Consider the following 23102-nt stretch of genomic DNA (forward strand, 5'->3'; position numbering starts at 1 on the left):
TGTAGAGACTAAAAACATATTTTTATATTTTTATGGCTGATTATAATAAATCAAATTCATTGACATGATGTATATTTCCGAAAATAAAATTTCTGATAAAGGAATGAATCATAGAAAAATTATAATAAAATATATAAAAACGGTGTTATAGTAATTCCTAATATGAGGTGTTTGTGAGTGGAACTCCAAAATGGCCAATAACCAGAAGTTACATTGGTTATTGGAAACTTGCACTTGTGAAGTTAAAACATAAGTAAAGAAAGGTACCCTCCAAAATCATTCCTATGTAGGACCTACCCTATATTTTTAGGACTATGATAATAAGACAATATTGTCATTATAATAAGAACAGGGGGCATGAAGTAAGGGATATATGCATGTAGCCCACATGACATAACTGCCCTTAACCCCAAGCTGGTCTTCTCCTTCTGCTTCTGCCACAATTTAATACTCCTAAGTCCTTTCCCATGAGATCAAGAGCGTCCCTTCATAATTCCGAATATTAAATCTTTCTCTTTCTTTTCTTATTTATTCAATTCCTTCCACCTTTGCTTGGAATCAACACTACATAAACATATATACTAGTACGTAGGAGACAGCTGAGATTGTGTGGGTGAATGAATGAATGCTCACATTTACACACACTACTAATACTCTTTCAATTTCTCTCTCCTTTTACTTTCTCTCTTTCAATCTTACATGCACAAAGTGGTGACCCCCTGCAACTTTCTTGCAAAGATTGGTCACTTATCAGATAAGTTTCCGTTTTTTTGTGATCAAAATTCTATTTTGTTTTTCTGGGGTTGGCAAAGTCGACATGCAAGAGCAAGATTTCTAGCTGGTTGATGGTTTGAGTTCCAAAGGTGTTGTCTTTTTGGTGAATTGGATTCTGGGTGTGGAGGTTGAATAGTGGACAGAGAAGGAGTGCTGTGAACAGATGAAGAACGAGGAGCAGGCTCGTAGTTTGTTTGGAATTTCACTCTCTGACCGACCAAGATGGCAGCAATTCCTTATTTGTTCATCGGGGTTCTTCTTTGGATATCTTGTTAATGGCATCTGTGAGGTAGATGTCAAGATGGATCATATATCTGCTCTGTTTTCTCGCTTTTCTTGAATTCTTGAATTTGATGTTTTTCTGCAACTGGGTTTCAGAAAAAGGGCTGAGCAAGGGGAGAAAGAAAAAAAGCAAAAAAGTAGTTTTTTTAGTGGTAAAACGGATTTGGTTTTCTTTGATTTTGTACATTTCTTCCTTCTTTTTTATCTTTCCTTTCTTTCATAATTGCTAGCCTAAAGATTATTTTTCAAGTAAAATGTTTTGTCGAATGTGCCAAGATTTGTCTGCCTTTTGTTGTTCTCTCTGGATGTTTTGTGGGGACTTTTGGCTTCAATTTTGTTTCTTTTCTTTAGTTATTGGAATGAGAATAATCATGTTTTAATAAAGTGTTCTCTCATTTGCTTTATTTTGCAGGAATATGTGTATAATAGGCTCCATTTTAGGTGAATGATTCACCTTGGTACTATTCTATTTATTACTGTTTTGCAGCTTTGAATAGGGTCTAACGGTGAAGTTGGTGGTTTGTTTTTACTTGTTTTAGCTATGGTTGGTACTTCACATTTGTTCAAGGGTTTGTGTACCTGTGTCTGATTTACCTTCAAGGCTTCACAAGCAAGCAAATGGTGAATTCATGGAAAACTTATGTAAAGCTCTCAGCTGTACTTATGGGCTCTCATGGCCTAACAAAGGGTTCTTTAGCTTTTCTTAACTATCCTGCACAAATCATGTTCAAATCCACAAAGGTAAGTAACAAAAGCCCATGAAAAGAAACTCTATCATATCCTTACTTTACCCATTTTTGAAGGAAACATCTTTGTATCAGCTACAGTTCAATGATTCCAAATCTTGGTTTTTTGCCTCAAACTGTATCACCATGTTGTAGCTAAACCGAGCATTAAACATTGAAATGTAACTGAAGCAGTTTTTGTGTTATAGGTTCTGCCAGTGATGATTATGGGTGCCTTCATTCCGGGTCTGAGAAGGAAATATCCATTACATGAATATGTATCTGCAATACTTCTTGTAGTTGGTCTGATCCTATTCACACTAGCAGATGCACAGACATCACCGAATTTCAGTGTCGTTGGTGTTGTTATGATTTCTGGAGCATTGGTCATGGACTCTTTCCTGGGAAATCTTCAGGAAGCGATATTCACTATGAACCCTGAGACCACACAGGTGATTTCCTTCTCTTTCTGTACCTTCTTTGCGCCTTTCAAGGTGCTTGATTTCTTATGTCAATTATGTTGAACAACATAGATATATTTTAACTTCTCAGAAAATTTTAACCATATAACTTTTTATGTTCTTCTGATGTAATAGTTTAAGCCTCATAGGAACCATAAATATATATAATAGTAGCCTTTTAAGTTTCTAGTACTTTTCTCATTGTAAACACAGATGGAGATGCTCTTCTGCTCAACAGTAGTGGGTTTGCCTTTCTTGATCCCACCCATGCTTTTCACAGGAGAATTATTCAAAGCATGGACCTCATGCTCACAGGTAATTTTGGAATAAACACTACCCTTTTCCACACCAGTAACATGTTATGCTTTTTTTTTTCTTTTTTCTAAGCAGAATCACTTTTTCTTGTCCTTGCAGCATCCCTATGTGTATGGAGTTTTGGTCTTTGAAGCAATGGCCACATTTATAGGTCAAGTATCTGTTCTCTCCCTCATTGCCATCTTTGGTGCTGCCACCACAGCAATGGTAAATTGCTTTCACATGATTTTACTTCCTTTTATTGGCATGTCAATTATTTTTGGACCATTTTACAGCTCCTAACATTAATAACCCCCATGTGAAAAAACAAACACACCAGGCTCCATGCCTTCTCACTCTTAAATGTTATTCAATGACCAAACATATGATCCTTTTGGATTAAAAAACTTAACTTGAATTGAAATTTGTTCTGACATAAGGAAAGATATTAGCATCACATTTCTTGACACTATTAATAGTATTAGGTGAAAGTCATGTGAGCCTTCACTAAATATGTGAGTTCCAACTATTCGCAGGATTTTCATTCATTCAACTGATTGGAAAAAGTGTTGTTTAGTTTATCATTTCATGAATATCAACTAATAAGACAGTGTTTTGGAATTAAGTATTAAAAGAGTCTGTTACTAGTCACAAATGAGATTAAATGAAAATGAAAATGAAAACAACATTTATTCTCACTCACCCTTTAACTCGATTCAATCATTCAGTGGTATCATAGATAAATAAATAACCAGCATATGGGTGTTAGAAAAATTCGACTTTAATCACATTATGTGATCCTAACTTAGCTCATTGAATATTGTTGCAGATAACAACAGCAAGAAAGGCAGTGACATTGCTACTGTCATACTTGATATTCACAAAACCATTGACAGAACAACATGGGAGTGGACTTTTACTCATAGCTATGGGAATCACATTGAAGATGTTGCCTGATGGCAAATTCAGTAGCAACAAAAGGGTCTTAAGTTCATCTCCAGGGGAACTCAGAGCAAAATCTACTGGTGATCAAGAGTTGGGGAATCTGCCAAATTCTGCAGGGGAAAATGATGAAAGGAGGCCCTTGGTCTAGCTTAATGTGTTCTAAATGAAAGTAATTTTTTTTATGTCATATTATTTTTAAATTCACAATATCTTTGTTATTTTCATGTCATGTGAAAGAAAAAGAAAATAATTTGATGTCCAAATTAGAATTTTATATTATTTTTTTAATGGAAAGTCTCAGATTTTATTGCTTTACTGTCAAACCGCATTTAAAGCTTCTGTTCTTTCTCCACGGTTGCTGTTACTCAAATTTAATGATACTGATACTGTTTTCTCAACAGTGAGACTTGACATTATAAGTTTTGCACCTGAATGAATAACTTCAAAATAAATAAATAAATATATATCTATATCTATATATATATATATATATATATATATATATGTATGTATGAATGTATATGTATGTATGGATAAGTTTATTAAAATTAAATTCTTAGATATTTTGTATGGACTTACTCATTTCTATGAAAATGAATATTTTATTTGTTTTTTCTATATAGATGAGTTGATGTGACGCATATCTGAAAATGATTTTTAAATAATTGAAACTCATGAACATATAAAAACAATTCATTTAAAATTCACTAGATTTCCTTAAATACAAACAACTAATAGCATGTACAGTTTTGTTTGAAATTATGCGAAAAATAACTAATGTCAAAACTTAATATAAAAAAGAACGTTTCAAATCGTTGTAATGATAAAATAAGTTGTTAATTGAATAATTAAAAAGAACCATTTTGATGGAGTTAAGTTCTAGTTTTAATTCTTATATCTACAGTATATATTTATATTGAGTAGTTTAATATATTTATTTATTATCGTATTACTCTAGCAACTTGAAATATTATTAATAATGAATATTTTATTATTCTTTCAAATATTATTAATAATGAATTTGAAAATAAAATTTTTTAGAATTAGTATAGAATTGTATTGATGTGACAAAATAAAAAAATTTATTTCTAAATTTACTCTCATTTATCTTCAAATTTACTTAAATAAATGATAAAAAAATTTATTTAATAATTGCATCGACTTTGTGTTATATTTACTATTTATTTATTTTGAGTAAAAATTTCATGTGTTAACGTGAGATGTAGGATGAAATCATAAAAATTGTAATATTTCCACAAATTAGTCTTTGAGAATAGTAAATTAGTCTCTAAAATTATAAATCATGAATTAATTTACTCCTTAATATTGTAAAAAGAATCAAATTGTTTTTTACAACAAATAAAATGATAAAAAACATTTAAAAATATAAATTATCAATTAATTTAATTTTTAAGGTAACATTAAAACAGATTATTTAATAATTATAAAGCCTAAATTTAGAAATAGTCAGAGTTAAAATTTTATAATTAGAAACAGTTTATCTTATTATTAAAAGTATAAAGTTTAAAAGACTAATTTGTGTAAATATTACAATTTATACTTTAGATAGTATTTTGTGGATTACAGAGATGAATTTGACCCAACTAAATTGATTATGAGAATTTTAAGAATGACTTTATTATTTAATTAATTTTCAACTTACAATTTTAATAATTAAATTTGTAGTTTACTTTAAGTTTGAGTATTATTCTGAAAAGCCGAAAGAGCTATTATAACGAAATAAATAACAGGTGTGGTTTTCTACAGTAGTTTGCAGAAGAAGATAAGTGTTGTTGAAGATGAAACGGTGGGAATGTGGTGATGAATCATCATGGAAACGTGTCAATCAAATAATGAAAAACAAATCCACTCATTGCCAACGTGTTTCTGCAATTGCATGCATAGCGACACCAATTCAACCTTTCTCACCTGAATCATCACTATCAAAACTAGAGTGAAAAACAACTTCAATATTTTTTACCACTCTGATACACACCACAAAGTTCCAAAACAAATACAAAAAAAAAGGCGTGATTTTTAATGGGTGAAATAGGTGGCAGCAGTGGTGGCACCACCACAAGGCTCCTCCAGACAGCGGCGGAGGACGGTGGTGACTCAGACAGAAAGAGTAGTGAGAGACCAAGAGAGCCTTGGAAAGGAGAATATGTAAAGAGCATAGTTTTTGCAGGGCTTGATGCCATTATCACTTGCTTTTCTCTCATCTCTTCCATCAATGCTAGCACTAGATCCTCTGGTATTTATGGGTCATTTTTTCTTTTAACTGTCATTAGTGTATTTGATATTTTGGTGAAATTTTGAGATACTTTTACAAATGTTGATCCTTTAAGTTGGTAATCACTCTAAGGATATATAATCTTGAAATGGAACCTAGATCATCCCCAGAGGTCACAAGCTCAAGATGTGTTGTTATCAGCTCATACATCCTCTTAAATGTTATAAATATTCAAGTGTTTAATTAAATAAATTTATGCATGTTTGTGTTAATTTATGATTATTCATAATATTGATGTGATATTAACGTGTCATTACAATAGTAAATACTATTTTACATTTTTAACTGCTTAAAATTAATGTTTAACAGTAGATGCTTAATATCAGTGAATCTGTTTGCCTTTTAATCACAGTAAATCTAAAATGTGTTAACACATTTAGATTATGCATTTAAATTTCATTTTCTTTTAAACAACTGTCACCTGTGTTTCCTTGTTGAATAGCTGAGCATAAAAGACCTCTTGATTATGTGATGGTGGAGGTAAACGAGATTTTCAGCATTTATATGCAGCTTTGGTCCTTTTCACATTAATTTTTAGTGCTAAGATTGTATGATGGCAGCTTGTCCTTTTCGCAACAAATTACATTAATTTTTACAATGGAGATTATAGGATTTGAATTTAAGACTTAAGGCATTCCAATCACAAGGAGATTATGTTGTGTGGCTAAGGTTGTTGTCACTGTGTATGCATTTGTACATTCATGTTTGTCAGAAACACTGATACAGATCGTGATGCCATCGATGCCAATGTATAGAATAAATGCTATTTTAACTTATATGCTATACTCTAATTGCAGGGCATGTGCTGGTTCTTGGATTCTCAAACCTTGTGGCAGATGCAATATCAATGGGGTTTGGGGACTCTGTGTCTGCTAGCTCTGAGCAGGAAGTGATCATTGAGGAAAGGAAAGTGACAGAATGGGATGTCATCAACCAAAGGAAAAAGGAGCAATCAGAGTTAGTTAATCACTATCAAGCTCTTGGGATGGACTGCAATGATGCAACCATGGTATGGTATGCATGATAAAAACTACCATTTGAAACAAAATTAGAGTTTCACATACATTTCCAAGTGTAAAATTTTTACTATCTACCTACCCTTTAGAAACTATCACAGATATTACTTTCAACTCAACTAATATAAAAACAAGTTATCATACACAATAAGAGACTTACACTATTGGTACATGTATTATAAACAAATGCCAGAAACACTCTTTTGAAGACACTATTATCAGTTAAAATTTACTGAAAATAAATTTCTTTGACAGGTCTTACATCTTATGAAATGACTTTATCTTAGTTTGGTGGTTTTCAATAAATTTAAGCAATGATAAAATGTGTGTTAGAAAAAGAGTTTTAAAGGGGAGAAATTTGTAACAAAACTCAGCTCAATCAAAAGTTTACTCTTTATATGTTAACTTGGTGCAAGGTTGTGAACATATTCACAAAGTACAAGGACATCATGGTAGACCAGAGAATGATGGCAGACAAGGGAGTGCTGCCAGCAGACAAAGAAGTGAAGCCATGGAAGAATGGCCTTGTGACCTTTGCATCCTTCATGCTCTTTGGCTCAATTCCATTGCTCTCCTTCATTATCCTCATACCATTCACAGACAATGACTCTATCAAGTTTGTTAGTGCTTGCCTAGCTTCTGCACTTGCCCTTGCTCTTCTTGGGGTGGCAAAGGCAAGGATTGCTGGCCAAAACATGATGTTCTCTGTGGCTGTCACACTTTTCAGTGGTTCCATAGCTGCAGCTGCTGCTTATTTAGTAGGATGGATGCTTAAGCATGTGACAGGATTAGAGAGTTGATGAATAACTATAGTTGAATTGAATGGATCTGACAACACCTTTTATTTTTGGATAAATGTAGTTTTCATACTGGTACATAGGTTTAATATTTATATTTTGGAATAGTTTATGAACTTGCTATTTGTTCAAGCTCTTAGCTAACCTTTCTCAAAATGTTACTTATGATAAGGCAATATCTTTAGTTGAATTTCTGCATATGGGCCTATAATTCTTTTTCCACCCAATACTAATCTTTACCAAATTTTATATAATAAAAAAAAAACTTCATTCATTCTTGAGAATGATAATAGAGTAATGCTTCATTCATTCTCTTTTAAGATATAAGTTTATAATAGAGTTACACTCTTTGATTAATTATTTTATAAAATTGCATCCTTCTTAAAATCAACTTAGTCTTATTTTCGGCGTTTAAATTTGTTTTTAATTAATTATAACACCATCATAGTTTTAAATATTAAAAAATTACGAGACTTAATTATAAATAGTTTTCTCAAATATCTTTATATTATCTTGCTTGTAATACTAAACTCGAATTCAGAAATATGCATGATTGTAAGGCACAATGCCTATTTTATATATTCAGCAAAGAAACGATGCTTATTTTATCATAGGATAGCTTTCATTATCAATGTGCCAAAAAGCATCTTCCATCATTAATTTAATAGCAAAAATCTTACCCTTCAGACGTGTTACAGAGAAAACCAGAGTCCTGGATCACAAAATGTCACAAACTTCTATATTCCTTCTTTTAGTTAAACTTTTGCAAAAATTAAATTATTAATTTGAGTCTTATACACGTCCATACAACGTCCTATCTTACGCAGGTCACAGCGGTCAACCGAAAACCGGGCGTTCTAAGGAATTCACTCCATGTCCACGAACGTTCTACAGGATACACTCCCGCTGGTAGATGTTCGCCCTAGAACACCCAGGTACATTGAACAAAGGGATACACTTCCGCTGGTAGAGGTTCGCCCTAGAACACCCAGGTACATTGAACAAAGGGACACACTCCCGCTGGTAGATGTTCGCCCTAGAACACCCAGGTACATTGAACAAAGGGATACACTCCCGCTGGTAGATGTTCGCCCTAGAACACCCAGGTACATTGAACAAAGGGATACACTCCCGCTGGTAGAGGTTCGCCCTAGAACACCCAGGTACATTGAACAAAGGGACACACTCCCGCTGGTAGATGTTCGCCCTAGAACACCCAGGTACATTGAACAAAGGGATACACTCCCGCTGGTAGATGTTCGCCCTAGAACACCCAGACCATCAAACCTAGGGGACCATCCTCTAGTCTATCTTATGTTCGCCCAATCACATCAAATTTTCAAAAGCGTTCGTCATTTGGTTCAGAGAGCGTTCTCAAATTCGTATGTACGAGCGTTCGAACACCTCTCGACCGCTCGTCAATTCATGTGTACGAGCGTTCCAACACCGCTCGACAATCCTTGTTAACGAGCGTTCAAATACCGCTCGACCTCTCGACCGCTCGTCCATTCATGTGTACGAGCGTTCCAACACCGCTCAACAATCCTTGTTAACGAGCGTTCAAATACTGCTCGACAAGCCATGTGACGAGCGTTCAAACTGTCCACGCATTTAACCTACGTGTCGAGCGTCCAAACCGCCCTCACGCTCGACACTCCATTTGGATCCGGCCACTCGACGCAAACGACGTTCGTTCTCTTGGGGCCAATCATTCGGCCATTAGATTGTCGAGCGTTCGTCGCTTCGACTATCATCGATGCTCGGCCTCAAGGGCTCAACACTCACTCAGTGATTATTCGGCCATCGTTCCATGTCTTTGACGTTCGGCCTTTAGCGTTCGGTCATGCACGATCTCAACACTCAATCGTTCGGCCATACTCTTGTTCGGCCTCGCGTACGTAAATGACGTTCGTCCTGAAACGTCCCGCACTCGGCCTCGCCTCAGAATTCGAAACGCTCGACAATCACTGTGTGCGAGCGTCCTTGCTGTCGGACGTTCGGCCTCGAAGATGTTCGACCATACTTCAACACGGGCGCTCGTCAACCCATGTCAACGAGCGTTCAAATGTCGCTCATCAATTCATTTCAACGAGCGCTCGTCAAACCGATGCAACGAGCGTTCAAATACCGCTCGTCAATCCACATCGACAAGCGCTCGTCAATCCATGTTTTCGAGCCTTCAAGAAGTTGGCCGTTCGGCCTCAAATTTGTTCGACCTTTTGTTTCTTAAGCGCTCGCCAACCCAGGTGCACGAACGGGTCCATAGCTCAGTGGTAGAGCATTTGACCAGCCCACTTTGCTTACGAGGATCAGAGAAGAGAGAGAGAAATACAACACAGTGAAACCAGCACAAGAGAGAAACGGAGCAAGGTTGTTAGGTTCGTATCTTGGTCTCCACACCCCTACTGAAACATTTTGGCGCCAACCGTGGGGCCGAGTGTCATCTCACAAAAACCGCAAGAGGAGCACTCAGCCTCGATGAATCACTTCCTCGGATAGAGCTACTCCATCAAATCGCTGCATCGCCACCAAGATTCTCCTCCGTAAGCCGTGACGCCACTGTCATTACCAGATCGAATCACACCCCCAAATCGGGTCCACCCATCAGCCTCCGCCGCGCCACCAACCGCTGCTGTCACGGAAGCACCATTAGATCACCTCCATCGCCTCCATGATTGCACGATCCGCAAATCAAAAAACCCTAAATTCCTAAATCACCTCCCAAACACTATTACGCTGATCCCTCAAGACGACGATGATACTGACCAACCTTTCTCAATTCTAAGTTCCACACTTTTTCTTATCAAATTGCTGGGTTAATAATGGCTGCCTCATCTTTGTCACTGACATTCCATATCAGAAAAACCCACAGCGGGATTTCATCTTTCAATTTTCATCCTCTCATCCAAAAGGGTAGACAATCTCTTAAATCGACCTTCTCATTCTCAATCCTTCAAGGCTCTCTCCCCATACGGTACTGTGGTAACTGCGGAACATTCCACCGTAGATGACAGCCCCGGCATTTCGCCCCCAGTATCCTGCCCCCTCCCTTCCATGATCAACAGTAAGTACACTAAGACGAAAGAGATTTTAGGGTTACCTGGTTGATTCTCGTAGTAACGAAGGCAATGAGACTGACGGAAGAAGAAGCACTCTCGCTAGCAGTACACGCTCTCAATGTCTGATCTTCCGCAAAAGTGACACTAAACCCCTTCTGAATCGTGCTGAAGAAGCCAAAACCGTTTAATCGTCAGGCGCCGTAGGATTCTTTTTGATCTAACGGCTACTAATTCGCGTCTCCTCACTTCCCTAAAGGAGCGGGAAAACCCTAAAATTCGTAACGCCATGCCCAGCTGTCATCCACGTTTTATCCACGTCTCCTCGTTTTCTCCACGACTCCTCGTCTACTCCACGTCTCCTCGTTTTCTCCACGACTCCTCGTCTACTCCACTTCCCCTCGATTCTTCAAACAATACTCAAAGTCCTTCGTAACTTTGTCACCCATTTACTCGGACTTGGGGGGCATGTACTATAGGATACCTAACCCTCCAACGGTCAACCAATAACAACCACTGAAGGTTACTGTAATGACGTTCGACCACACAGCTTGGTCGATCACTTGATAACCGACCGTAATAGCTTACGACCACGTGGCGCTCTCGACCATTTGAGGCTCGACAGCCGCATAAGCGATGTCGCGACATGAGACATACGTCCGACACGTCATCCACTTAGGTCGACACGAATGATGATCGACATACAGAATGCGACACCGTGATCTAGCAGTTAAGCAGTTACACACCTTGACTGAATAACGCCGCGAATCACGACCATATATCGTGGAAATAATTGACTCAGTGTCAGCGCACAATTCGACGGTTACAACTTCTAAACAGTCAACTTCAGTAACTGACCGGATTTTCAGGTAAACGGTTTATTATGCTAATTTAAATATACGAAGCACACCAGAAAAAAGGTACGTTTTTCCCCTAAGAGAAAATTGATTGAGATTTTCATATTTCGAACAACACCCCTGTTGACTTGAGCGTCGGAGTGCCTTTGCAGGTACCCAGCCCACTTTGCTTACGAGGATCAGAGAAGAGAGAGAGAAATACAATACAGTGAAACCAGCACAAGAGAGAAACGGAGCAAGGTTGTTAGGTTCGTATCTTGGTCTCCACACCCCTACTGAAACAATCTTTATACTTACTTAAAATTACACATTATACTTCCATGTATTTATAATTTTATTTTTGTAGAGATCAATGTTCCTTGACTCTCTTAACTAACACTACCGTACACAAAAAAATTCCACCAGAAATTTGTTGTTGAAGATACAATAAATATGAAGACTAAAAAATTAAAACTGCATAGTTCAAAGACTGAAACGGGTAACCTTCAGATGCAGAAAACAGTAAAATGTTGTTACAAACATAAAGATTGAATGTTAAATGTGTAATTAATTTATTTTATGATCGTTAAATATAAGTTATGATGTGCAATGGTTGTCCAACTTGCAAACCCATCCTCTTGAGTTAGCTACTGTGTTAGGGAGAACATGTTACTGATAACTTTTGACCAAAACTGTTACATTCTTGCTATGCATTTCACTCAAACAGATTCAAGATTACGGTTTTTTATTACCTCTTTATCGTGCGTCATTTTTCCGTTCTGGTGTGTCAGTAGTTATCAAACTAGTATGTTTAAAAAATTAATGATTTTCTATCAAATTAAGCAGATAAATTCGTAGTTTTTTTTTAACTGATTACACTTTTAAAGGTCTGCAGTTAGACAGTTCTAAATTTATTACTTTTATAGAGTTAAAAGAAGTAAAGAATGAATTGTGTAAACCAATAAAAATGAATAAAGTGTAGAACATAGATGGAGCAATTCTTGAGTGAATAGAGTGTTTACAATTATTTTAATCTAACTCGAGGTTTTGATTAGTTGTGTTGTGTCTATAGGCACTTGACCTATTTAAGAATTACTCAACGAAAAGAGTAACCATTGGTTAAGATGAAAGTGGGAAAATAGGACTAAACAATGTGACATAGTTAGCAAGAAGTCACCTCTTCTTCATTCAGTGATAACTGCAAAGCATGTTCTGCTTCTTGCAGGAATAACCTTGTTAGCTGTTTCTGTCCACGCCGATATACTATAGCAGACCACTTGTTTCTAGTCATCAACTTTGGCTCCTCAGAGTCATTTATCTTTGTGCTGAAATTTTGGGAAAGACAAATAATACAATGAAATGGTGTATAGATAAACAACTTAAGTGTTTAGTAAACAGATGTTTATGTATATGTTGTCTCTGTAATAAACAAGGAATAGAGTTAAACTATTTTCATATAAGTTGTTTTCATGATATTTTTTTAGTATTTGAAAAGCCATTGAAATGATGGACGACTCAGTTTAACTGCCTGTACCCTTGAAAAAAGATAGGCATCAGAGTCATCCCTAATAATTAAGGCATATATGAATACTAAAATCAAGTATACTAATTTCTACCTTAAGTTGCTCGTGCATTGTTTGCTATCTTCCTGGTCATCAATAATAAGGGCTTTCCTGAGTAAATCAAGGTCATCTTCATCTGTTCCGGAACTCTCTTCAAGATTCATCATCCTTGAATGCATTGAAATCAGTTAGGCATGGCACATAACATCATCAATGTTGATGTTGTAGTGTCCTTATTCACTCAAAATGAAATGATGAATTAAAAGAGATTAAAGCATCATTTGCAGAAACCAAGTGGCAATAACAGGCATGCAGATTAGGAGTAGGGAAAAATTCATTTTAGTTTATAATTAACATAATCCTATCAGTAGTTATGGCTATGTAATTCCTGGAACTTACTTCACACGAAGAAGATCAACAAGCAATTGTAAAGCTCCAGTATCACCACAGACCTCCCATACTGCTGATTGGACATCTGTATCTGATAGTTCTCTCTCCCTTTCAGGTCCAGCAAGCTTTTCATAGAAAGCATGAAATCAAACAATAATGCTTATCACTTGCCTTCGGGTTCTAGGCTTCTAGCTAAACGTAAGTAATAAATTAATCTCATTTTAACACAAAATCGGCCAACAGTAGAAGAAAAAGGTATGAAGAACTGGTAATTGATCTTTTAATTCACCAGAACTAAGAATGGTTATATAATTGAGTACATGGATTCCAAAATAAATAAAAGCAAAATACAGAAAGTTAGTAATGAAAATTATAAACAATTAATGAAACATGTAAAAATTGTATTTGAGCTTGGAAGTGAATTGTATTATGTAACATCCCAATTGTATTATGTATTATGTAAGATCCCAATTAAAATTTTTAAAATCATAAATACCACTGCGGAAATCCAATTATATAATACCGAAATTAATAAAATAAAAACGAAATAAAGTAAACCCATTTACATTGTTTCTAAAATTTATAGCACAAAACGAAATAAAGTAAACCCACTCTCACGTCTCTATCATGCATTTGGAGTATATGAAACATCTCCTACTCCCGTATAACCAATAAATATGGGTAAGTTACCATAACACAACCAATGACAATAAAATTTGTACATAGGAAGCAAGCACAACTTAATAACAAATCAATCATCTCCAGTGCTATCTTACTAACAAAATCATTTCTACACCATGATTATCATCAACATCCTCATCATTCATATCATAACTATACCATCAAGGTTATCCTTATCAATACTGTCTCCAAACACATCATGATCACGAATCATCAACACATGTACTTCCATCAGGAATAACCTCATCATGAATGACACCATGAGCCTCTACAATACCAAAAACTCCATAGTGAAAAGAATCAGTCACACTCCTGTACCCTACCTCACAAACTTGTAGCCTCCCCTACAGGCCCCCTATAGCCTCCCCTACAGCTTTGCTCGAGTAGTCCCACCATCCTAACTAAGGAACATGTTTCTTGCCACACAAGGACAAGACAAACACCATCACCCCCATACAAAGAAGGCTCAATACCCGAGCACCCCCTTTTCGCACACAAGGCCAAAGGGAGTCGCTATCTCGTATCAGACGATCGATAATCTCAGGATTTACTAGGTACAGCAAGTGGACCTACCCCACTCTTATGCTCATCAACCTCTCACTCAGGTGCACCCAACACTCACTCATGTTTCAACATCAATCAAACGTCTATCCTGATATTCTTATCCCCTGCTGAACATTATTCCTTCATCATTATCTCAAATCTAATCCAAAAATGCAATGTGCTCAACATGAAACCCTCATGGGTCCACTCCAACAATAGGTTATAAAATATAAATTAAATAAATAAATACTATTTAATAACAAACCAAAAATAATAAATCATTTATTAATCAAATTAATGATTGTAACCTCATTATTTTCCTCTTTTATTAACCAAAATTAGTAAATCATTTAATATTCTAACTAATGATTGTAACCTCATTATTTTCCTCTTTAAACCCAATTAATTTTTATTTCCAATTTCATCAAATGTTAATTAAATAATTTTATTTCCCATTATTTTAATTTTAGAGACATAAGTTTTTATTATTTTGAATTCTCTGTCTTATTATTATTATTATTTTTGAGTCTCTACAATTGCGATTTCAAATCTGCCCCTCAAGGGTCTTACAGCCCAATTAGCCCAGTCCAGTTCTAAACACACCCTAGCCCAAGCCAAGTCCACGAAGGACTCCACAGCCAACTGCCGCAACCTCCATGGCTGCACCACTCAGAGCAAAACAGGTTGCCACTACCATCGCAACCACCTCGAGAACCCAAAACGCAAGAATCTGAAACCCAAAAATCCCCATTTCAAAACCCTAACCCCTAAATCACAACAACAATCTGCAGAGGAGAATCAAGAAATCCAAATTCCTTCATTGCAAACTCAATACACACGAGAATTCCAAGTCACAAGAAAAGATTACAAAACCCTAAAATATTCCCCATTCCAAAAACCCTAATCGCAAAATCAAGAACCCCAAATCCAAACGAAACTACAAGATCAAAACATGAAAAACCCCAAATCCAATTCAAATGAAACCCTACTTCTCAAATCACAAAAAAAAAGAGTTGGTTATGTGCATGAGTTCATAAGGTGTTGTGTAACTCAGTTGGTTAGAGCTCTTTAATGGGCTAAGTGGTCACGTGTTCAATTCTTGACTTGAACATAAATTTTCATGTTATTTATTTTATTGATATAAGTGCAACACATATTATTGAATGATTGTTCAATTTGTGATGTCTAATATTTTCAATGTGATGTGTTGGCTTGTTGGTAGAGATGATGGTTTAGGATTGAATGAATGTGAGTTCAAATTCTAGAAATAAAAGTTTGATGTGAAACCTTGCTGAGACTTTTAAGCAGAAAAATAAAAGATTTAAAGGAAGCAATTATAGTTTAAAAAATGGTTGAGACTTTTAAGGAAACATTATCTAGGCAGTTACCTTATAATAGATTTTAATTAAAAAGAAAAAAAAAGGTTTATTAAAGGAGAGATAGAAAGAGAAGATGTATAAAAAGATATGTACGTATAATCTGAGAGAAATCTCTTTCTATTTCTCCTTTAATAAACTTTTTTTTTTCTATTAATTAAAATCTATTATAAGGTAATTGCCTAGATAATGTTTCCTTAAAATCTCAACCAATTTTTAAACTATAACATCTTCATTTAAATCTTTTATTTTTCTGCTTATTTTATTTCAAGTGTATGCCTTTACTTCCTACACCCCATTTATAATTTCTACACCTCAAAACACGAAGGGTAAAAGACATTCTTGCACCCCAGACAAAAGTATACATAAAATCAAAAGGTTTCACATCAAACCTTTATTTCTAGAATTTGAACTCACATCCATTCAATCCTAGACCATCATCTCTACCAACAAGCCAACAGATCACATTGAGAATATTAGACATCACAAATTTAACAATCATTCAATAATATGTGTTGCACTTATATCAATAAAATATATAAATAACATAAAAATTTATGTTCAAGTCAAGACTTGAACACATGACCACTTAGTCCATCAAAGAGCTCTAACCAACTGAGTTAGACAACATCCTATAAACTCATCACATATAATAAAACATACTCAAGTCATCAGTGGGATTGTTATATTGCCACATATGCTCGGCAGTGACTATACAGTCAATTGTTTTCATTTAGTATTATCAGTCTGAATATTACTAAGTTGTAAGCAATTTAACCGTAGGTAAGGCAAGGGTTTTGTTTCTCTTTCAAAGACAAAGAGGTTGTCAATTGTCCCTCCCATGATGGAAAGCATGGAATCAAATGTCAAGTAACCAGGTCACTTAACCTGTAGCAGTTAACTAATGGAACGGGTAGGAAATGTGGTAAAACTAGATAGCAGACTAATTAAATAAAGAGAAAAATGCAATTTCAGTGACAAAGGTAGGAACCAATAGTCTAACATTTCAAAGGAAATATGAAAAGAAAACTTTTGTATAGAAACTGAACCTCTTCCAGCATTGATGAAACCTTGTAAAGCTCTTCTTCTTGCATGGCTATGGTCCTCAAAGTAGTCATAAATTTCTCAGGAAACACTAGCTTGTTTGCATAAGATGGCATCTTGCGCTGACCACTCCAACTATAGTTGCAAACTTGTTCAGCTTTTCCCTTGTTATCTTCTCCACTGATTTGGGTCCCTAGCGGAAAAAACCCATTATCCAGAAACGTTTTGTGTAAAAGACATCTCATTTCAGCATTCTGTAAACATATCAAGAAACAGAGAGTGTAATTACAGAAGTCGGAAATTTTAGAACAGAAAGATGAAGGTAAACTATTGGCATACCTGCACTTCGAGAAGCTGTCCTTTGGACTCTGAAAGGGAAATAGTATTCATTGCTTCTGCTGGATAGTGGACCTGGAGGACCAAACAATTCAGTCAAAGAATGAAATGTTTTTATAGTTGCAACTCTGATTGGGTAATTATTGCAAGGAACTGATTAAAAAATGAGGTGGATATTACTAAGTATTTCTACTAAAACATGCCACAAATTCAAATTGCCATTAAGCAACAAATAAAGAGGGTGGTAGCAATAATTAAAAAGTATAAGTCATTACCATGACATAGTCATCTATGTTCTCATCAATGACAAAACCATACAAATACAGAAGTTCCTGTGCCAGGTGGAAAAATACGAAAACCATTAGCACTTGAAATAAGCTTCAAAGTAACTCATATATAGATGGGATATGTCGTTTATTGTACACATTTTGTATATTCTATTTTTACTCTGTAACTACCACTGTAAAGTATTATTTCTCTCCCACATTCCCCAAATCACTGGCTTCCTCCAACAGCACAGCACAAACCACCCACAATTTATTATTTTAACCTCTCATATCCCTCTTTTTATTTTTTATTTATTTTTTAAAAGTATAGAGACAAGTATGGAGGCCATATAAGGTGAGAAAATGTTTTATTATAGAGATCAAAATAAACAGTTTAGACTAAAATAGTTATTTATAAAATCATTTGTACAACTTACATTATCAAATCTCTTAGTATTTTATTTCCTTTTTTATAACAAAAAAATCTCTAAATCTTCATAAAAAATAAATAAAATCTCTAAGATTTCAATTATTTCATTATAAAATATCTTAATAATCATGTAGTTTTCTTTAAGATTATGATTATCTTATCACCATCATTATCATTGTCACTATTGCAATCACCGCCATCATTGACACCACTATAATGCTACTTAAACCACCACTACATCATCGTCGATGTTTCCACCACCCTACACACTATTTTTGTTGTTGTTTCCACAATTGACCACTAGAACCAACACCAACTTAGCCAAAACGAGATAGTGGTGATTCTAGTGTCCATGATGGTGATGTCAATAATGATCATGATGAAAGTGACAATGATCATGGTAATGAGTTAATCATAATCTTAAAGAAAATTAATAAGATAATTGAAATATTTTAAATGAAAATGATTGAGATCTTTTAGAAATTTTATTTTGGTTTTATGAATATTTAGAGATTTGATAATGTAAAATGACGTTAATAAATATTTAAATGAGTATTATGATCTAACTGCAGTTATTAATCCCCCTCATCTCTCATAATAAAACATTTTCTTACTTGACATGGCCACAAACCCACATTTTACCCACTTTATTATTATTATCATGTGGTGAATTTTACACGAATATGTTTTTGCACATTTTACTATAATGTTTTCTAATTTGTAAGCATTTTATCATCATGTTGGTAACAAAATGATGTTGTTTTGAAAAAAAAATGGTAACAAAACAGCATCATGTTTTAGGACATGTCACAATTTTGTTGAAAATTGAAAACTGTGACAGTAAAATGTGCGAGAAAAAACTTGATGGTAAATTTGAAAAATGATAATTGGGTAGTAAAATGCAACTAAGACATACGTATAATGGTACATGTGAACTCAAAGAAGTTAAAGGGACAGATGTACAGGGCAACCCAGTCTTGCAGTTTATTGACAAGGCAATTATGTATCTGGTTCAACAAAATCTTTTGCAGTGAAGTTAAATATATTGCCAACAAGACATTACACCAGCGGTTGCCACATGAAAAACCTTATTTCCCTTTGCAGACTTCTCTGCTTGAAGCCCACAAAATTGGAGCTTAAAATGAATGGTGAAAATAGAACAGAAAAGTAATGAGAATATAAAAAATAATATAGGAAATTGTTTCAGTTTTGAAAACCACAGAACAATATAAAGTACCTCATTTCCCTTATTTCCATAACTAATAGAAATTTCTTGGTCATTTTGCAAGTCACTTTGAGCAGCTTCACAATCAAGAAAAGAAAAATGGAGAGAAAGAAAAATTCAATTAAATAGACATTTAAAAGAAACTACAAATGCAGAGGCAAAAAAGTGGAAAAAGCTTATTTTGGATGACAATGAAGGTACAAAGAAAAATTGTTACCCAAAATAAGATACATGGAGAAAGGAACTCCTGTTGCTAAACCAGTTCCATCAACTTCCCACGTTGCTATCGGCTTTAGATCTGATTGACCACATGATCAATGTAAATAAGGCATTTGTTATATCTAGCATATATTACATGAAGATGACACACCCAGGCACAGAGTCAGGAATACATGTTTATGGAAACAAATAGTTCATTTATCTCTCCCATTTATCAATGATATGACCCCCTGAAGACATGAACATTATCACTTCATAATTTGCACCAAAATTTATCAGAATTGGAGCAACAAGGGCTAATTTCTTAGCTCTTTGTTCGTAAAGGCTTTGATATGATGTCAAGAAATTAATTGACCAAAATCTATACGCTGTTACACATCTAAGAGTGGGTTTTGTATCAAACAATATCTAAAGGGGAACAAAAAGAAACATTGAAGAAATGAACAGCAAAGTAGAGTAGAAGTGAAATAAATGTCAACGGTTCAAGCAAAACAATTACCATGGTTACAAAAGTCAATGGCAGGGACAAGACCCTCCACCCAAACAGTTTCTCCTGTCACTGTGCAACTGTTACATGCCACTTTCGTGGTCAGACTGTTAGATTTTTTAACCTGGTTTCCTGCAATGAAAAACTTCCCTATTTTAATAACATTTTGTACTCTCAAATTCATAGAAATACTAAATTCTGACCTTTTTTTATTGGACACAAACAGCAGAGAAAATTGTTATAAAAAAGTTAGAAAGAGAAAAAAGACAGACTCACTTTTTTCATCAGCTTCAGGAATGCAACTGTCATGATCCTCTTGCATTTCTGGAAATACATAAGATCGAGGCATTGGAATGTTTAAAGCACGGGTCCAAAATACTGAATTCGCCCTAGAAAGAAGGCAAGTCTACTATCAACGTCCAAGGTTTTAGTTGAAGCCATTAAAATTCACTAAAGTACACCACATACCAAAGGAAATCTTCAAAGCACACCTCACTGCAAAAAGGTCAGGCATAAGATAAGCAATGTAAATGTACGTTTAAAATTTAGCTAACAAGTTAAATAGCTGTTTGAAAACAAATCTAAAACATTTAAATTCATCATTCTGAAGATAGTTGAATGGTATATAGTGAAGGCATTTTTTAATGTAGAATGAAGAAATATTAACTGCAGATTGATGTGGGGTATATCGAAAAGACAATATTGAAATGTAAATAGCATTGCATAGAATGTCATATTGATCAATCAAATTCTATGTTCATGTACTTCAGTGGCAGACTATAAGCAAAAGAGAAGACAATATCTTGCTTTTTTCAACAAAGGACCGTATTCTACAACATCAACAAATAGATTACTTACATCTGAATGAATTATGTTGAATAGAACTTAATAGGAAAAGCAGAGGCACGTTTAGCATAGTACAGAGTATTCGCATTTAAATCTTAATGCCATAATAGCTTTCATATAAGGTGAAGTAGTGAACTTAACAAGTAAATTATACTTCACAAGTGTAGCACTCAATCCCAAAACCAAAATACATCATCAACGTATATCCTACATTAATTAGCTATAAATAAGACATCAAAAATTCAAGAACAGTAAACTGTTTCAATTATGAATTAACCACTTAAAAAACATAAACTAATCAATACAAATACAATTTTACCCATACATCTCTGAATTTCCATCAAGAGTCAAAAGTTTCTTCACTATATCCTTCACTTTAGTTTCATACAGAGAAAGCAGGCTTTTCTTCTGCAAGATAATACAGTTATCAAACATACTATTGAATAAGTGACCAGAAGTTAATAGCAGAGTTGAACTCTGGCTCTGGTTGTGTCTCAAACAGAAAAACACGATAAAACAAAACTAAACATGTTCAAATGGAAGGTGAAATCAGACTAAAATAAAACTAGCTTCAGTTTATTTTAAGTGGTTTTTATAGTGTATCTAGTGCATGCTCCTTCAATGCCATTTTATCACATTGATCATTACTCCAAGAAGAACACAAGTAAAAGCTTCAGAGCAGAGTGGTCACACAAACTACTTTCTGAAATTATGGGAAGCAAATTTTCATATAAGGTCACACAAACTATCTTTTGAAATGCAGTGAAACAAAGACAAGCGAACACAGGAATAACCAGTCTTGTGTTTTTATCATGATACATCTTCTAATTGGCAAGAAAAGCACAACTGTAATTCAACTGGTAAATGGTACAAAAAGAACGAGTCACAAGAAAAATTACCTGCAAGTCAGTCGCACGATATAGTGTTGTTCCTCTCAGTTCTTGAAGTTCATCATCACTAAACCAAAGTGGATTCCCAAAAGTGGTTGGAAGCATATCGAGGTACCTGATTTAGTTTCAACCACCCAACAAGTGAAACTCACAACACAATCTGATTCCCAAAGTGAAACACAGTCAACCATACATACGGCTTCCATAGAGAATTCTTACGCAACCGCTCCACAGTCAATAACAATATCATTAGTAACCTGTCATCCACATCTCCTTCTTCAAACATTGCTCTACATGCTGGTCCTAGAAGAGGATCTTGCAACACCCTCATTGGAGTAATGGCTAAATCTAGTGGAACAACCAACATAACCCCTGATTTTCAAACAAAACAATACTACATTACCTCTTTTTAGTGGTCAAGGCACAGAACTATAAACATTCAGATGACAACACTAAGCACCTAAAATATTTTCCTTTTCTGAAGATTTCCATTTTTTTAGCTTCAAAGGCAGACCAGTGCTTTCGAATTTCAATATTTTAAGATTATAACAAAAGGGAATTAACAAATTTTCACACACTTCCACATTCCAAACAACAACAATGTCACGTATATTCTAACAACCAATAACACCAACTCCTTCTCCCTACTCAATCCATATTGATATTACCATCAGAAACATCTTTTTCAAAAAAGATGCCAAACCCTCGTTTGGAATCACACCACTTGATCTTGCAACCTCGTAGCTCCACCCCATTTGCCTGAATTGAATCCCAAATCAAAATTCAAAACTTATCAAAAGTCACTATTAAGTATTCAACACAAAATCCCAATATACGTATCCTTTGACCACAAATCAATAAGCATGTTACCGAACCTGTAGCCACTGCATGAAAGTTTCGAGCTTTGCTTCTTCTGGGCTCGCCATAGCTACCGGTACCTAGCCAATTTTTGGTTTGCGCCTACTTGATGACAGGGGCTAAAGGTTTAAAGGGTTTAATCCTGTAAAAAATACCACGGTTGGGTTTAAGAAAGAATTAATTTTTTTAATACCGATAAATTTTGAATCCGATCCTCTTAAAATTCGGTTAAACATTATTAATGTTATAAGCTTATTTATTTCAATTGTATATTATATTTTTATTTAATTTTAAATTATTTTTAAAATTTAACAGAAATAAAATTTATTTAAATTTAAATTAAAAAAGATATCTTTTATTTTAAAAAATTATAATTAAGTGATTTTACTCACCAAATGACAATAAATTCAATTGGGTAATTTTTTTCTCAAATTAAATTAGTTCACTAAATTATCAACCTATCAACCTGC

General features: G+C 34.8%; 3 protein-coding genes across 3 annotated transcripts; 2 read left to right on the forward strand and 1 right to left on the reverse strand.

The window, feature by feature from the left end:
• The first annotated feature begins 388 nt into the window (after positions 1–388).
• LOC148199095 (UDP-galactose/UDP-glucose transporter 2-like) lies at positions 389–3796 on the forward strand. Its single transcript, XM_088111609.1, has 7 exons — positions 389–1063; positions 1469–1497; positions 1596–1797; positions 1991–2233; positions 2456–2557; positions 2657–2764; positions 3366–3796. Exons 1-7 carry the CDS (start codon positions 938–940, stop codon positions 3627–3629), a joined length of 1074 nt encoding a protein of 357 aa, XP_087967735.1. The 5' UTR covers positions 389–937; the 3' UTR covers positions 3630–3796.
• Positions 3797–5410: 1614 nt separating this feature from the next.
• Positions 5411–7698, forward strand: LOC124844038 (uncharacterized). Its single transcript, XM_047320890.2, has 3 exons — positions 5411–5735; positions 6572–6783; positions 7207–7698. Exons 1-3 carry the CDS (start codon positions 5522–5524, stop codon positions 7588–7590), a joined length of 810 nt encoding a protein of 269 aa, XP_047176846.1. The 5' UTR covers positions 5411–5521; the 3' UTR covers positions 7591–7698.
• Positions 7699–12428: 4730 nt separating this feature from the next.
• On the reverse strand, positions 12429–22787 carry LOC148199096 (uncharacterized). The gene is made up of 16 exons (XM_088113872.1): positions 22650–22787; positions 22443–22533; positions 21972–22146; positions 21784–21889; positions 21210–21292; positions 20507–20533; positions 20315–20427; positions 20051–20170; positions 19550–19630; positions 19345–19409; positions 17687–17743; positions 17415–17486; positions 17081–17329; positions 13441–13556; positions 13096–13209; positions 12429–12804 (listed from the first exon to the last, which is right to left on the reverse strand). The coding sequence occupies exons 1-16, from the start codon at positions 22698–22700 to the stop codon at positions 12642–12644; spliced, it is 1683 nt and encodes a 560-aa protein (XP_087969998.1). The 5' UTR covers positions 22701–22787; the 3' UTR covers positions 12429–12641.
• Between the last annotated feature and the right edge of the window lie 315 nt (positions 22788–23102).

Source organism: Vigna umbellata, chromosome 4, assembly GCF_029865625.1.
Source record: "Vigna umbellata cultivar VRB3 chromosome 4, Vumbellata_1.0, whole genome shotgun sequence".
NCBI lineage: Eukaryota > Viridiplantae > Streptophyta > Magnoliopsida > Fabales > Fabaceae > Vigna > Vigna umbellata.